Source organism: Bufo gargarizans, chromosome 1, assembly GCF_014858855.1.
Source record: "Bufo gargarizans isolate SCDJY-AF-19 chromosome 1, ASM1485885v1, whole genome shotgun sequence".
NCBI lineage: Eukaryota > Metazoa > Chordata > Amphibia > Anura > Bufonidae > Bufo > Bufo gargarizans.
In genome coordinates, this window is record NC_058080.1 from 655758225 (window position 1) to 655774341 (window position 16117).

General features: G+C 43.0%; 1 protein-coding gene across 2 annotated transcripts in view; it reads right to left on the reverse strand.

The window, feature by feature from the left end:
• RASGRF2 (Ras protein specific guanine nucleotide releasing factor 2) overlaps positions 1 to 16117 on the reverse strand; it is a 376997-nt gene that overhangs the window by 98852 nt on the left and 262028 nt on the right. For both annotated transcript variants that reach the window (XM_044276023.1, XM_044276022.1), the window contains exons 9-10: positions 10905 to 11023; positions 7864 to 8024 (exon numbers count right to left, since the gene is read on the reverse strand). In XM_044276023.1, the coding sequence (XP_044131958.1) occupies positions 7864 to 8024; positions 10905 to 11023 (280 nt within the window). The remainder of the gene's footprint in view (positions 1 to 7863; positions 8025 to 10904; positions 11024 to 16117) is intronic.

Sequence of the window (16117 nt, forward strand, 5' to 3'; positions counted from 1 at the left end):
TCTACTGTTCTAACATAATGAAGAGGACTCATTAGCGCACGCATGGCAGTCCTGACCGTCAACAGAACTTCAAACTGGGGTGATTGTGCTCATGTTTTGGTGTTATGCAATTTAGGCACAACACAAAAAAATAAGCCTTTGGATAGTATTGGTCTGTGCAGCCGATGTCCTCTAGGTCCTCAAACTGTAGAAGCCAAACCTCATGAAGAGATAAGTAATAGTCCAAAATTGGGAAGCCAGATTCTCTTTAAGGGCTGTTTCACACGAGCGGATGCTCCGTGCCTCTCTGTGACCTTTTTACTACAAAACCACAGTGACAACTTTATCTCACTGTGATTTTGTTTACGCCAAGAGATGTCTGGACATGGGTAGGTATAAACAGATCCACATCCACTGATCTTTTCTACATCACAATCATCTAATGATCTAATGATCTCTGGTCCTCTTCAGAACATTGCTCTAACTGCCTAGATGTGGTTCATTTTATGTCTATGGCATCTAGGGATTTAATGGATGGGATCAGAGTTATCTCTGATCCAGGGCCTTAAAGAGGGATCCTGGCTGTCAGTCAATGCCGAGCTGCCGCAGTGACTGTTTGGGCACAGCTCCCGTATCCCCTACGATTACCATAATGTAACTGTATGGCATGGAGGCTTAATGTAAGCCAATTCATGACTTACTTTTCTGTCACCGTGGCTTAATGGGTACTTATTGTTTCAACAAACCTTTTACATGCTTTTACCTTTTATATGCTCAGCTAAGTGCTTTGGATCTGATCATCTCTGTTCAACCCTCCTTGGAGAGCAGAGAGTGGTCTACAGGCTAATAGAAAGTCTATGAATCCCTACATTGGGCATTCCACTCTCCAAGGAAAGCAAAAGAGTCATAGCATTCAGCTTATCCTGTCTGCCTTGTGATAGTGTTAGAGAAGATGGAAGATGCACTCCTTTGGGGAGAGGTGCAGTGGTAAAAGGGTGAGACCCAATAATAGTCAATATGAATGAAACCACGCACTCTCAAAGTAGTATGCAAAGGTAGATTTAATTTTAATGTTCCTTAATACCATACAGGTATGTATCTCAGGAATTTAATCAAAAAAGATTATTTCGAGATAAGAAAAAAAAAAAAAAAAAGTCAAAAAAAGAAAAAATACTAACAAATCTCCATGTGTTATAGATGAAGCATTTGACGTTGAGATTGCTTGAGGACGTTTCGGTCATATAGACCTTTCTCAAATCATCGCTGCAAAAATAGTACAAAACAGAAATATATTAGAGCTAGGGATTATGAGTAAATAAAGTTATAGGGAGAAGAATAAAAGAAAACTCAATGGTAATCTAAATCTGAGAGATCATATAGGGGGTATAATACCAGAGAAATAGGGAACGAGGTCCGTAAGACAAATAGAGTATAGGTGGTATATAGCTGGACGGCTGCACTTACACACTGCACATATAGTGAGCTATAGTTGCAGGGAAATGAGGAACGAGGTCCATGAGGCAAATAGCATACATTCCCAAATAAGACAGCTCACGACCTTTTGTATCGATATCCGCACGGGAAAGGAGCAATCTCCATAAGATGCATAAGAAATAATCCCAGCACAAGTACTTGCTCTTCAGATTGTGCTTTATTAAATGGTTCACAGAACGCGTTTTGGCATGTCAGCCTTCCTCAACTGCACAATGTGCAGTTGAGGAAGGCTGACATACCCTAAGGCGTTCTGTGAACCGTTTAATAAAGCACATTCTGAAGAGCAAGTACTTGTGCTGGGATTATTTCTTATGCATGAGGCAAATAGAACATAGGTAGTATACAGCAGGTCGGCTGAGGTCAGGTGACAGGGCATGGGGTGTACGACCAGGAGTAGAGGTGGAAAAGGAAGGTAATACAAGGCTGAGTACAGTGGGAAAATAAGATCCAGGAGTAATGTATAGTATCACAAACCGATAGTGCGTGGGGAAACCAGTGTGGCAGGGGGAAAAGGAGAGACACTGCGATTGCATAGAAGCGGTATGCAAAGGTAGTATTGCCAGGATGCCGCTCTGAAATAAGGCTTTCCTAATGAAAGGAGAAGTAGGTGTCTGAGCAGTGGCATCCCACGTGGAGGACGCTGGACTGGAGAAGAGATGGCCGTAGTCGGGAGCCGCGGGGAGAAAAGGACACTGAGAGCCGAATATCCGGCTGGGGTGGGGGTGGCGCATGCTATGGGTGGGGGAGGTGACCATATTGGAAATGGGCAAGTGTGCGCAGGAGTGTATGTAAAGAGGGACAACAAGAAGAGAGGCATGTGTGAATGTAGAAACTGGGTAGAAATGGTGTATGAGAGAGGCAAGATGAAAGTAAAGTAAAGGGGAAGAAGAGTAAAGTGAGATGCCAAGTCGGAGACAGAGAATGAAAAGAAAGGTATACATACCGCAGTAGGAGATATGTGAAAGAGCGAGAGAAGGAGGTGGTTGTAAAGAATATTTGAGAAGGGATAAAGGATTAGTAAGAGGAAATGATGGGAGAGGAAGAAGGTGTATGAGAAAAGAACGAGAGAGAGAGTGTGTATGTGAAGGGATGAAGGAATAGTAAGAGGAAATGATGGGAAAAGAGGAAATTGTATGGGGACCATAAAGAATAAAAGATATGAAGGTTTAGTAGGTATGTAGGGGAAGGAGGGGGGGATAAGTGTGTGTAGAAAGAAAAAGGAGATGGGAGAGGGTTTGGACCGGCAGTAACCAAAATCAGATGTGTGTGCTATGTAGTGCATAGTGTAGTGTGCACAGTAGTAAAGGGTAAGAGGCGAAGATTTATGTAAGCAGACTATGATGAAAAGATGGGAAAAGGAGAGGGGGAAGAGAGAAGAAAGAAGAGGAGGGACCTCATACTACCTGACGTATGGGGGTGCAGAAGAAAAACATTGTTTCATGGCATCTGCAAAGAAGAAAGCGCAATTAGTATATGAATATAGGATATTATATTCTCAGTTGAGTCCACGGGGTGAGAGTGTGCCAAGCGTATGAATCCAGTAAGATTCACATTTTTTGAGTAGTGCAATGTGGTTCCCTCCTCGAATAGAAGCTACTCACAGAACCCTAAGCAGCAATGCCACCTTACCCTCCGATTCCATCTCCCTATGTCTTGATCTCCTGTCTCTGGTACTCAGAGAAAACTATTTCTTATTTGGGGACACCTTTTACAAACAAACGTGTGGCACAGCTATGGGGTCCAACGTGGTACCGCCTTACGCTAACACGTACATGGCACAGTTTGAATCAGACTTTGTATATGTGAACTCACTCTTTCAACAATATGCCCTTTGTTGGCATTGATACATCGATGACATCTTCTGCGTCTGGACAGGTCCCCCAATACACTCACGCAGTTAATGGACATCATAAATCAAATCGTACCAGTACTTCAATTTACGCTACACTATGACTCCAATTCCATAAGCTTTTTAGACACTCTGATCATCAAGGACGACAAGGGCCTACTCTCAACTGACATACTCCAAACCCACAGATAGGAATAGCCTTCTCCAATTCACCAGTTGTCACCCTCTCAATACTAAGAAATCACTACCACGTTATCAATTCACGAGAATACACCTCATTGTCTCGGATCCGATACAGAAAGAGAGGCAAATAACACAAATGAGCCACAAATTCAGTGAGAGGTGTTACCTGGAGACACTACTCAAAACAGAAATAGCTTGGTTCAAGTCTCCAGACATCAGTACGAGAGCCAACAACACAAACAGGGTCGCCTTTGTCCATACCCATCACCCCATTGCACCCAAAATACAACAGGTGGTTCGTAAACATTGGCCCCTACTCCACAAAGCATATCCCACGGCTAAGAATTTTGAGAAACCTGCCCTAACGTGCCTTAAGAGACCAAACAACATTCAGAATCATCTAATTAGACAAGGGACATTCCCATGCCTACATTGTGCGAGTTGCACCAATATACTAAAAAGTAACGTCTTCCATCATCCACACACAGGCAAAGCATATCCTATCAAGGACTTCTTCACATGTGACTCTAACTTCGTTGTATATTTAATCAAATGCCCGTGCGGTCTCATATATCGGCGAAACCATGCGAGCCATAAGAGATAGGATCTCAAGCCACAAATCCACAATTAGATGTGGCAAGACTTGGCTTCCCCAACCGGACCATTTCAAGAACGCCGGTCACAGCGTATCGCAACTCAAGTACCAAATTATTGAACATGTAACAAGACCCAGACAAGGAGGGAACCACATTGCACTACTCAAAAAATGAGAATCCTACTGGATTCATAGACTTGGCACACTCTCACGCCGTGGACTCAACCGAGAATATAATATCCTGTATTAGTAGTCTGTTTAATGCGTAGTATCACCTTATATATACTAATTGCGCTTTCTTCTTTGCAGATGCGATGAAACAATGTTTTTTTCTGCACCCCCATACGTCAGGTAGTATGAGGTCCCTCATCTTCTTTCTTCTCTCCCCCCTCTCCTTTTCCAATCTTTTCATCATAATCTGCTTACATAAATCTTCGCCTCTTACCCTTTACTACTGTGCACACTACACTATGCACTACATAGCACACACATCTTATTTCGGTTACCGCCGGTCCAAACTCTCTCCCATCTCTTTTTTCTACACACACTTATCCCCCCCTCTTTCCCCTACATACCTACTACACCTACATATCTTTTATTCTTTATGGTCCCCATACAATTTCTCATACACCTTCCTTATTTCCTCTTACTATTTCTTCATCCCTTCACATACACACTCTCTCTCGTTCTTTTCTCATACACCTTCTTCCTCTCCCATAATTTCCTCTTACTATTCCTTTATCCCTTCTCATATATTCATTCTCTACAACCGCCTCCTTCTCTCACTTTTTCACATATCTCCTACTACGGTATGTATACCTTACTTTTCATTCTCTATCTCCGACTTGGCATCTCCCTTTACTCTTCTTCCCCTTTACTTTCATCTTGCCTCTTTCATACACCATTTCTACCCAGTTTCTACATTCACACATGCCTCTCTTCTTGTTGTCCCTCTTTACATACACTCCTGCGCACACTTACTGCGCCTGTGCAGTTCCTCCTGTGCCCATTTCCAATATGGCCTCTGCCACCCCGCATACACATTGCGCATGTCTCGATTTTTTGGACTGGATGCCTATATCGGCCCTAATTAGATGATTCCGAATATTGTTTGGCCTCCTAAGGCACGTTAGGGCAGGTTTCTCAAAATTCTTAACGGTGGGATATGCTTTGTAGAGTAGGGGCCAATGTTTCCGAATCACCTGTTGTATTTTGGGTGCAATAGGGTGATCGGTTTGGACAAATGCGACCCTGTTCGTGTTGTTGGCTCTCGTACTGATGTCTGGAGACTTGAACCAAGCTATTTCTGTTTTGAGTAGTGTCTCCAGGTAACACCTCTCACTGAATTTGTGGCTCATTTGTGTTATTTGCCTCTCTTTCTGTATCGGATCCGAGACAATGAGGTGTATTCTCGTGAATTGAGAACGTGGTAGTGATTTCTTAGTATTGAGAGGGTGACAACTGGTGTATTGGAGAAGGCTATTCCTATCTGTGGGTTTGGAGTATAAGTCAGTTGAGAGTAGGCCCTTGTCGTCCTTGATGATCAGAGTGTCTAAAAAGCTTATGAAATTGGAGTCATAGTGTAGAGTAAATTGAAGTTCTGGTCTAATTTTATATATGATGTCCATGAACTGCGTGAGTGTATTGGGGGGACCTGTCCAGACGCAGAAGATGTCATCAATGTATCGATGCCAACAAAGGGCATATTGTTGAAAGAGTGAGTTCACATATACAAAGTCTGATTCAAACTGTGCCATGTACGTGTTAGCATAAGGTGGCGCCACGTTGGACCCCATAGCGGTGCCACACGTTTGTTTGTAAAAAGGTGTCCCCAAGTAAGAAATAGTTTTCTCTGAGTACCAGAGACAGGAGATCAAGACATAGGGAGATGGAATCGGAGGGTAAGGTAGCGTTGCTGCTTAGGGTTCTGTAAGTAGCTTCTATTCGAGGAGGGAACCACATTGCACTACTCAAAAAACGCGAATCCTACTGGATTTATACGCTTGGCACACTCTCACGCCATGGACTCAACCGAGAATATAATATCCTGTATTAGTAGTCTGTTTATTGCGTAGTATCACGTTCATATACTAATTGCACTTTCTTCTTTGCAGATGCGATGAAACAATGTTTTTTTCTGCACCCCCATACGTCAGGTAGTATGAGGTCCCTCCTCTTCTTTCTTCTCTCTTCCCCCTCTCCTTTTCCCATCTTTTCATCAAAGTCTGCTTACATAAATCTTCGCCTCTTACCCTTTATTACCGTGCACACTACACTATGCACTACATAGCACACACATCTGATTTCGGTTACCGCCGGTCCAAACCCTCTCCCATCTCCTTTTTCTTTCTACACACACTTATCCCCCCCCCCCTTCTTCCCCTATATACCTACTTTTCTTTTATTCTTTATGGTCCCCATACAATTTCTCATACACCTTCTTCCTTTCCCATCATTTCCTCTATTTCTTCATCCCTTCTCATATATTCATTCTCTACAACCACCTCCTTCTCTCCCTCTTTCACATATCTCCTACTGCGGTATGTATACCTTACTTCTCATGCTCTGTCTCCGACTTGGCATCTCACTTTACTCTTCTTCCCATTTCCAATATGGTCACCTCCCCCACCCATAGCATGCGCCACCCCCACCCCGGCCGGATATCCTCCACGTGGGATGCTACTGCTCAAACACCTACTTCTCCTTTCATTAGGTAAGCCTTATTCCAGAGCGACATCCCGGCAATACTACCTTTGCATACTGGTGCTATGCGATCGCAGTGTCTCTCCATTTTCCCCCTGCCACACTGGTTTCCACACACTATCGATTTGTGATACTATACATTACTCCTGCGTCTTATTTTTCCACTGTACTCAGCCTTGTATTACCTTCCTTTTCTACCTCTACTTCTGGTCGTACACCCCATGCCCTGTCACATGACCTCAGCCGACCTGCTGTATACTACCTATGTTCTATTTGCCTCATGTACCTCGTTCCTCATTTCCCTGCAACTATAGCTCACTATTTGTGCAGTGTGTAAGTGCAGCCGTCCAGCTATATACCACCTATACTCTATTTGTCTTACGGACCTCGTTCCCTATTTCTCTGGTATTATACCCCCTATATGATCTCTCAGATTTAGATTACCATTGATTTTTCTTTTATTCTTCTCCCTTTAACTTTATTTACTCCTAATCCCTAGCACTAATATATTTCTGTTTTGTACTATTTTTGCAGCGATGATTTGAGAAAGGTCTATATGACCGAAATGTCCTCAAGAAATCGCAACATCAAATGCTTCATCTATAACACATGGAGATTTGTTCATATTTTAGATTTTTTTTGACTTTTTTTCTCATCTTGAAATAATCTTTTTTTATTTAATTCCTGAGATACATACCTGTATGGTATTAAGGAACATTAAAATTAAATCTACCTTTGCATACTACTTTGAGAGTGCGTGGTTTTATTCATATTGACTGCCCTGTGATAGTTACAGCTTGTCTCACATTTGCTAAAAGAAAAAAACAACTTCACTCCTTGTTGCCAAAAAGACTTTCTCAAACATTTTAAACCCCCACCCCAAGGATCAGTGCCAAAATGCCCATAAACCGAGTCCTCAGACAATAGACAGACTGTATTTTCTTTAATTAACAATATTCTCAGAACCAGGAAAAGAGATAAAAATTGCGCACACACCCAGTAATGAACATGTATTGGAAGCCAGCTCTGGTCACTGGAGATTTTCCCATGAAGATCTTACCTTGAGTAAATGCAATTTCCCCCCTGAGCTTCTTGTGCATATTAAGAAGTGTTTTGTGAATAAAAAGCATTGCCTTTCCCCTTCTCTTTTCAAAGACAGAGGCCCCAGGCGAACCTTGCTTAGCTTCCCTCTCTCTACAGACGGGACCTGGATGAGAGTACCTGGAATAGAAAGATCTCTTATATGTCGTAGTTATCTCAGATCCATCTAACATTTATTAAACCATACTGTATGCTTCTCTTAGTTGGGGAATTCATTTAAGGTGACTTTCACATCAACGCTTGTTATTTCCGTTCTTCTGCTCCGTTACAGTATTATACATTCGGCACATAACGGAAAAAAAACGGATCCTAAAAGACCCCATTGACTATAATAGAATGTGTTAGGTTTACGTTTTGTGGCAGAGAAAAAAAACACGGATGATGTCCATGTGACGTCCATTATGCATCCATTTTGTTTATTTTCATTTTTGCAGACCCACTGATTTCAGTGGGTCCTAGGTCCACATTTTACAGCCAAGAATAGGACATGTTTTATCCTTTTTTTTTTTTTTTGGAGACCCAAAGTAATATACTTTATGGCGCTGTTGCACAACAAATTGAATCACTGCACTGTTCTACAGTATAAGCCAGCCACTGTTTGATATCACTTCTGATGTCAACAGGAGGTGGGGGCCTATGTATAAGGGCTGGAGCAACCTCGCCCAAGCAACTGAACCATTGGCAGTGGTGATTAGGAATGACTAATGACGATATTGTACTTTTTATCGGTAATACTCCGGTCGCTCTCCCAGTTAAGAACATTTTTAGAGGTTTGCTATTGATGTTTTCTCAGGTCTTTTGATCAATTGGCAGAAATCAGTTCTCCTTCCCTTGGACTCTGGCACCCTTGCTCTTGACCCCCCAGTGGAGAAAACGCTACATTTAGATACTTAGGGCTGGTAGTTTGTAGGACAATCGAGAATTACGTTGATCTGAATATGGTCCCCTTGATCCATAGACGGAGGCGGGAAAATTAAGATAAGGAGACGGCTTTCATTATCCTTTGCTTCTCAGGTGTCGTTATGTAAATTATTGCACTCCTATCTTTTGGTATTTTATGGCAAATTGCCCAGTGTAGATTCTCCAATCCCCCCCCCCCCCCCCCCAAAGTGTTTAGGATAATTAACGCATTACTTACTGAGTTGATTTAGAGCCGTAAACTTCCTGGCATGACTCTCTTACATCTGCAGGTTCCAAGAGATATAGGGGGACTTGCAGGTCCTAATATACTGTATATTTTTTTGTTGTGGGCCAATTTAAGCATTTTTTTGTATTGGGGGTCAGGTTGTCTTGGTGAATATATCTAGAACATGTGTCTAGGTGGTGGAAAATGTCACCGTTTAAATTGTTGGATGAGGGACAATTTAGCTTTAAGAAGGTCACTAAGTATAGCACTATTGTTTTAATGCAGAAAGCGTGGCAAGGTATTAAGACAATTTGTGCGATTACAGGATATACACATCTGCTAAATATTTGTAACTATTATGTGTTTTCTTTGTACTGTATAATAAAAAAAGGACTGGAGCAGGCATCTTAGAGGACTTTGGGCCCAAGCCCACATGGTGTGCACTCACCCCCTTGTTGAGAGTGAACTCTAGAAAGGCCAGCTACAGCTGGTTGCTGTAGTAGATGAAGAGTGTCCATAAGGGAGCAGGCACATGAAAAGTGCCCCTGAATGAAAGGTGTGCAAGGGTGCCATTAACTGCGTACTCCCTGCCTGGGTGTGTGCCAAAGACAGGGCCGCATGGGTGCTACCGAAGGTGCAATGTCCTGAACGAGTAGGCTGCAGAGGCTTAGACAACTTGCTGGAGAAATGGCCTTGAGGATGAGAAAGCTTCAGAACCAACTCTCTGGTGAAAAGAGCTGGGGCTCAGAGAAAGAGGGAGGCAGTAAGGTTTTCTGCTGCCGGATCACAGACAAGCCAACACTCCAACATACGTGGAGTATGGCAACCACCAACCAAGGTTCAGGAGACAGAGTTCGATGGTTGCAAGCAAATGGAGACATGCAGAAGGGAAGTCCCCCTTGGGGTTTCTTATAGACTGTATATATAGTTAAAGAGACAGTGCCTTATTTCTGCACCATTAAAAAGAATTGTAAGGATGAGCCCTACCTTCACTACCCATGGCTAAGTGAGGTGATGGTCTTTATCTGGAGGTACTAAAAAGGCTTAAATAATGTGGGATCAAAAAAATTGCATGTGTCTATTTTGGTATCATCATAGACTTAAAGGGGTTGTCCGGGTTCAGAGCTGAACCCGGACATACCCTTATTTTCACCCCGGCAGCCCCCCTGAGCCTAGCATCGGAGCATCTCATGCTCCGATGCGCTCCAGTGCCCTGCGCTAGATCGCGCAGGGCACAGGCTCTTTTGTTTTCAATAACACACTGCCGGGCGGTAACTTCCGCCCAGCGGTGTATTCGGTGACGTCACCGGCTCTGAGGGGCGGGCTTTAGCTCTGCCCTAGCCGTTTTACTGGCTAGGACAGAGCCAAATCCCGCCCATCAGTGCCGGTGACGTCACCGGGGTTCCTGTCAGCCCCATAGAGAACCCCGGTACGTCACCGGAACTCAGAAAAATGCCTTTGCCCTGTGCAATTTAGCGCAGAGCAAAGGAGAGCATCGGAGCATGAACTGCTCCGATGCTCATGTCAGGGGGGCTGCCTGGGTGAAAATGGAGGTATGTCCAGGTTCAGCTCTGAACCTGGACAACCCCTTTAAGTGAATTTTATTTGTGGGAAAATCCCTGCAATACATTTATCAAATCAGGGTAAATGCTTGAATCTCTAATGTCTAAGATAATCTTACTGATTTTTGCAAACAGACTTATGACATCACAGACATTTCAGAAACGATGAGGAACAGTCCCAAAATGACCACAACAGAATGTCTCAAAAAGATTTTGCATCAGCGACCTAAACCTGTAAATGTGACTGAAAAGGCCTACACATAAGAAACCATTCCACCAATAAAACTGGAAGTACAACATAGTAACACGTACCTTGGCGTACGAATGTTTGGCTTGTGTCTAGTAGTATATCGCAGCCCTCCACAATCATTCTTTCAATAGAAAGGTTTTTTCGGATGTTTTCTGTGTCGCTGACTTCATCGTGCATTACCCTGTGTAGCAAAATATATAATAAATATTGATTTATATAACAGATAGAATAGCACTATTCCGGTCATAAAAACAGGAAAAAGAGGATCCGGCACACAAAACAATGTAAGACAATGGTAAAAAAAATTCCCGTTTACCATACTTAAGGAGAGGATTGTGGAACATCTAAAATCCCATGGATTGAAAGATGAAAAACAGCATGGGTTTACTTCAGGGAGATCATGTCAAACTAATCTTATTTCTTTTTTTGATTGGGTGACTAAAATAATAGATGGAGGAGGTGCAGTAGACATCGCTTATCTAGACTTTAGTAAGGCTTTTGATACTGTCCCACACAGAAGGCTTATCAATAACTTGCAGACTTTGTGCTTGGACTCCCATATTGTTGAATGGATTAGGCAGTGGCTGAGGGACAGACAACAGAGGGTTGTAGTCAATGGAGTATATTCAGACCAAGGTCTTGTTACCAGTGGGGTACCTCAGGGATCTGTTCTGGGACCCATATTGTTTAATATCTTTATCAGCGAAATTGCAGAAGGCCTCGATGGTAAGGTGTGTCTTTTTGCTGATGACACAAAGATTTGTAACAGGGTTGATGTTCCTGGAGGGATACACCAAATGGAAAAGGATTTAGGAAAACTAGAGGAATGGTCAAAAGTCGGCCAACTAAAATTTAATGTTGATAAGTGCAAGATAATGCACCTGGGACGTAAAAACCCAAAAGCAGAATATAACATCAGTGATACAGTCCTAACCTCAGTATCTGAGGAAAGGGATTTAAAGGTAGGCAGACAATGTCAGAGCAGCAGGAAATGCTAGCAGAATGCTTGGGTGTATAGGGAGAGGCATTACTAGTAGAAAGACGGAGGTGCTCATGCCGCTCTACAGAGCACTAATGAGACCTCATTTGGAGTATTGTGCTCAGTACTGGAGACCATATCTCCAGAAGGATATTGATACTTTGGAGAGAGTTCAGAGAAGAGCTACTAAACTGGTACATGGATTGCAGGATAAAACTTACCAGGAAAGATTAAAGGACCTTAACATGTATAGCTTGGAAGAAAGACGAGACAGAGGGGATATGATAGAAACTTTTAAATACATAAAGGGAATCAACAAGGTAAAAGAGGAGAGAATATTTAAAAGAAGAAAAACTGCTACAAGAGGACATAGTTTTAAATTAGAGGGGCAAAGGTTTAAAAATAATATCAGGAAGTATTACTTTACTGAGAGAGTAGTGGATGCATGGAATAGCCTTCCTGCAGAAGTGGTAGCTGCAAATACTGTGAAGGAGTTTAAGCATGCATGGGATAGGCATAAGGCCATCCTTCATATAAGATAGGGCCAGGGGCTATTCATAGTATTTAGTATATTGGGCAGATGGGCCAAATGGTTCTTATCTGCCGACACATTCTATGTTTCTATGTTTTGATTTTACACAACCGCATACTAATGGAACGGATGCATCCTGATGTGCAAAATCAAAATGAATCCGTTTAATTCTGGTATTGAGATCCTCTGCCGGATCTGAATACCGTTAACAACGCAAGTGTGAAGGTTGTCTATATGGGATATTACTGCAGTAATGTCTATAAAGGGGCCTGTTGCAGTAATGTCTATGACTATATGCGGTATTGTTGCAGTAATGACTATATTAGGTATTGTTGCAGTAATTGTATGCCCCAGAGGTGCATTACCACCTTTGCACCCCACCACTATCTCCTATGGTTAACCTAATATCATCCTGTGTATTTATTTCCTGTACAATGTGCATATCTATTTCCAGTAACTGTTGTGTTTAAGTGTAATATGCTTGGTTCACCAGCAGGTGTCAGCAAACACAGCAGAGCTATCTTACAGAGAATGGAGCTTTCTATTTCATTCTAACACCCCCCTGTGGTGTGGTGGGCGTGTCCCACTTGCTGCAGGGAGGGTGGAGTTCTAGTTAGAGGTCAGTCTAGCTTACCGCCTGATAGGGGAAGGAAGTAGGAGCCCGTCACTGTTGGATGAGCCCTGTCTGAACCAGCTAGAGCACCTTCAAGCTCTGCTGAACATGAGGCCACAGCTTGAAGCCTCAGAAGCCAGGAGAAGAAAGTTTTCCCTGGACAAAGCTAGAGACAGACCAGATTACAAAGCAAAGTACAGCCTAAAGAGGAAGCCGAGTTCTATAGCCAAACTGTTAGCACAGCAGTGCCAGAGAGCAACAGACGTAGCATAGAGGAGTTTGCCTGCCACAGCTATTGCCAAAGCCTGCTGGAAACCAAGACAAAGCCTGTAAATCGTTTGAAGTAAAGTTTCTTAAATTAAAGCCGTTATCAACTTCATCACAAGTTCTGGACTCAATTTATTCTTCATCCCCTACTACTACTACCCCCTTTTTCTGCTTTCGGAGGGCAACGCCTGGGGCCCAGCATATCCAGGTAGGAGTACCGCGACATGTGCACAAAACCTTAAGGGACATTATAGGCTACCTTACACCACATTGGCAGTCCTACACCTGGGTACCATCCACTACATCACTAAAAGGGGCCCTTGTTGCTTCACTGCAACTGGCGTCACGAAAAACATGTACTTTCAGGGACCCCTTGCTGTGCGCCCGACATTACTGCATTTGGCGTCACGAAAAGGATAAATCTGTGTGCAGAAAAAACAGGACAGTCGTTTGGTTCAATGTGGAACGAGGTACGTGGTTCATATAGGATGATGAGTCCGGGACTGAATTATTTGTCAACCGGCGCTCTGTTAAACAGCCTTACCTGCCACAGGCCAGACACAGTTTGTATAAAAGGGAGCAAGTGGAGTATACTCCTGTGCGGTCCTCTAAAAGCCCCTTTGCTGCAGGGGTGAGTCTTTTGGAGAAGCCCCTTGTCCCAATGTCCACACAGGAGCACTGGCAGGAGGACCCAGCTGCCGGAGGACGTGTTGGACTCTTGCAGGAAGCAGAAGACTGAGTGCTGCGCTTCAGAGAAAAACCCCAAGCGGAGCCGGAACAATCGGCCCGACGTTACCCCTTGCCATGCGCCCGACGTTACTGCATAATGACTATATAAGGTATTGTTGCAGTAGTAATGACTATGACTATATGGGGGTTTATTGTACTAAATACTATATGGGGGGTTTGTTTCAATAAAAACAAGTGAGATACAGCAAATATCCCCAAGATGGCAGATAAGATTCTTATCAGTTGAAAACAAATTTTTTCTTTTTTTTCTTTTTACATAAAAGTGCATAAGAAATCAACCAAATGACAAATCATGGCATATCATAGCCTATACTTGACAACACAACTCTCGTACGGAGTTACAGCATTTTTATGCAGTTAACCAGACCTTCATGTCCCTAGACTGACTGCCAGCAGATGGCTCTATTCTTTATTGCCAAATTACTACGGTTACACATGAGCTGTGACAACTATGTATGTGGGTTCTAAAAGTAGTGCTGCACGAGTTCTGGAAATTGTCCAAATGCTGAACTGATCTATTCTTTAACAGACTATGAAATAAGCTTGAAGATCGTATAATGAAAGTAAAAAAAATATACGAAGAACAAATTAATTATACATAAAGTTGTTTCTAGAAGTATTTGGAAAAATAAAAAAAAATCTAACAAAGCAGGGAATGGGGCACTGCCAGTCCAATAGGGGATTTATTGCAAAACAACTCATTGTTTTAACAACTCGACAGAAAAGGTCAACTCGGAAAGTAGTGATTCTTTTAGCAGAAAAATATAAGCAGATGCTAGGACCCATTTTTAAAGGGCTTTTCACATCTAAGGCTACTTTCACAGTGGCGTTTTGGCTTTCCGTTTGTGAGATCCGTTCAGGGCTCTCACCAGCGCTTCAAAATGGATCAGTTTTGCCCTAATGCATTCTGAATGGAAAAGGATCCGCTCAGAATGCATCAGTTTGCCTCTGTTCAGTCTCCATTCCGCTCTGGAGGCTGCATGCAGCGTTTTGCTGTCCGCTTGACGAAAGTGAACCAAACGGATCCGTCCTGGCACACAATGTAAGGCCTCTTGCACACAAACTTTTTTTTTTTCCGTTTTCGTTCTGTTTTTTGCGTTCCGTATACGGAACCATTCATTTCAATGGATCCGCAAAAAAAAGGAAGGTACTCCGTATGCCTTCCGTTTCCGTATTTCCCTTTTTTCCGTTCCAAGACAGAACATGTCCGCAAAATACTGAAAAATCCATACGGTCGTGTGCAAGAGGCCTAAGTCAATTGGGACTGATCCATTTTCTCAGACACAATCTGGCACAATAGAAAATGGATCCGTCTCCCATTGACTTTCAATGGAGTTCATGACGGATCCATCTTGGCTATGTTACAGATAATACAAACGGATCAGTTCATGACGGATGCATGCGGTTGCATTATTGTAACGGATCCATTTTTGCAGATCCATGGCGGATCCACCCAAAACGCGAGTGTGAAAGTAGCCTTCTCATGGCTGAGAATGTTGCACCCGTGTTGTGCATCGCCTAGAGTGGCCAGAATTAGGGCTCATGCACAATAAACTTATTTTTTGTCCGTGTCTGCTCCATTTATTTTTTTGCGGCCTGTATGCCATTTCAATGGGACCACAAGAAAAAATACAAATAAATAAATGACTGTGTGCATTCCGTATCTGTATGTCCGCTAGTCCGTTCCACAAAAAAAATAGAACATGTCCCATTCTTGTCCATTTTTCAGGGGACAGGCATTGTTACAATGGATCCGCAAAAAACGGATGTAACACGGATGTCACATGGATCTCATACTTTTTTTGCACATCCATGTTTCAACTTAAATGGGTCCGTGATCTGTCCGCACCGTAAAAAAATAGAACAAGTTCTATTTTTTTTGCGGTGCGAAGGCACGGAGAGGAACCCCACGGAAGCACTCTGTAGTACTAGGGAAGAGGGCGTGGTTATCTTGACTTGAGGCAAGGAGGCCTCTGCACCCTTGGCTTCAAGCATGACTAGAGAAGCGCGTCGGCAGGGGATAAAAGAACCTTCTCTGAGCTTTAGCCGCATCGGCCTTCAGGAAGAAAATTATCGTCGGAAACACTGTGCTGGCTACTGCCAGGTACTGCTGGCGGCTTGGGACGGTTTTTGG